This window comes from Sinocyclocheilus grahami, unplaced genomic scaffold (genome assembly GCF_001515645.1).
Source record: "Sinocyclocheilus grahami isolate Dianchi unplaced genomic scaffold, SAMN03320097.WGS_v1.1 scaffold1936.1, whole genome shotgun sequence".
Lineage (NCBI taxonomy): Eukaryota > Metazoa > Chordata > Actinopteri > Cypriniformes > Cyprinidae > Sinocyclocheilus > Sinocyclocheilus grahami.
Window position 1 is genome coordinate 82,572 of NW_015507115.1, and position 1,394 is coordinate 83,965.

Consider the following 1,394-nt stretch of genomic DNA (forward strand, 5'->3'; position numbering starts at 1 on the left):
ACACACACACACATATATATATATACACACACACACACACACATACACACACAAACATATATATATAATACACACACACACATACACACACACACACACACACACACACACACACACACACACGGGTCATTCACCGAATGGGTGCCATTTCTGTCTCCAGGACAGTGTCATCTGATTTATTAATGCAAATATCAGGCTTCGTCCATATTAATCAAGATCAATTTGAAATCTTTTTTTTCTTTTCTCTATATTTTTCTATCCACACTGACAATGTTTTTGTTCCTGCATTGTTGTCTTATATTACATTCCTGCAAGTATGACAGAAAATACAGGCTTCTTGCCATTTCTGTCCTGTGTCAGTGGAGTGTGGCCTGCACTGAAAGCAAACAACATCCACAGAAAAACTCAAAAGGCATTATTTGTGACAGATTTTCAATAATTAAATATTCGTATTACTAGATTCAGTCTTAAAATAAAAAAAAAATTTTAAGCGTTTTGGAAGCAAATGGCACCCATTCGGTGGAATGAGCCAAATATTTGAGATGTCACGATGGGACTATTGCTAATCAAAGACATTATCTGAACGAAAAACGCTTTTGGGACGCAAAAGGCTCCGGGCCTCTTCAGACGCTCCATCTGAAACTCCAGCGAGGCTCCTGAGCGCAAAAACAAAGGCATCCCCGCCTGTGTGTGTGTGCGTGTGTGTGTTTGGTGGAGATAGTGTGCTATTAGTGTGTTGGAGCTGCTTCATCAGTGCTGTACGACCAGCTGCTGAATCTCTGGATCTCACACACCGCGGTGACGCCCTGCGCTCCGGTACACGCGCTCATCTCCAACACTGACGCTCACACACGCACTCCTCCGTCTCTGCGGCAGCGCGCGGATGCGGAGAGTGGTGCTGATGCTGCAGAGGTTTACCTTCAGGTCCGCGGCTCCGGTCGAGCAGCCAGCGCACACCGGCGCGGGTCTTGGCGCGGGCGGGGTCGTACCGGTCCAGCGGGCAGATGTCCGGCATCGGCGCGCCCCTCTTCGCCGCGGACGCGTCCATCACCAAGCGGACGCGGGAGGAACAATGAAATAACGGGCGAAAAGGCGCTTCCTACGGCGTCATTGTGCGGTGTGACACCGGAGAGCGCGATGATCCGTCACCGAACGCGCCGCGGAGCGTCCCCCTCGCGCATGACGCAGCCTCCGAGCGTCAGGTGTCCGCTGGAGCTGTCAATCACACCGCGGCCGTCCAATCACGCGTCAGGATGGGCGGAGCCAAGACAGAAGGAAAGAAGACAAAGAAAGGAAGGAAAGAAAGAAAGAAATACTGAAAGACAGAGATGTACTGGAGCTTCTCAGCGTGTTTATACTGTCTGGCTGTAGGCCAATTCATAACTGCTCATACA

General features: G+C 49.6%; 1 protein-coding gene across 1 annotated transcript in view; it reads right to left on the reverse strand.

Annotated features, from left to right (window-relative positions):
- Positions 1-1,306, reverse strand: part of LOC107573409 (calmodulin-regulated spectrin-associated protein 3) — an 18,162-nt gene extending 16,856 nt beyond the window's left edge. Inside the window, exon 1 of the mRNA XM_016259844.1 lies at positions 919-1,306. Within this exon, the coding sequence (XP_016115330.1) occupies positions 919-1,048 (130 nt within the window). The 5' untranslated portion in view covers positions 1,049-1,306. The remainder of the gene's footprint in view (positions 1-918) is intronic.
- Between the last annotated feature and the right edge of the window lie 88 nt (positions 1,307-1,394).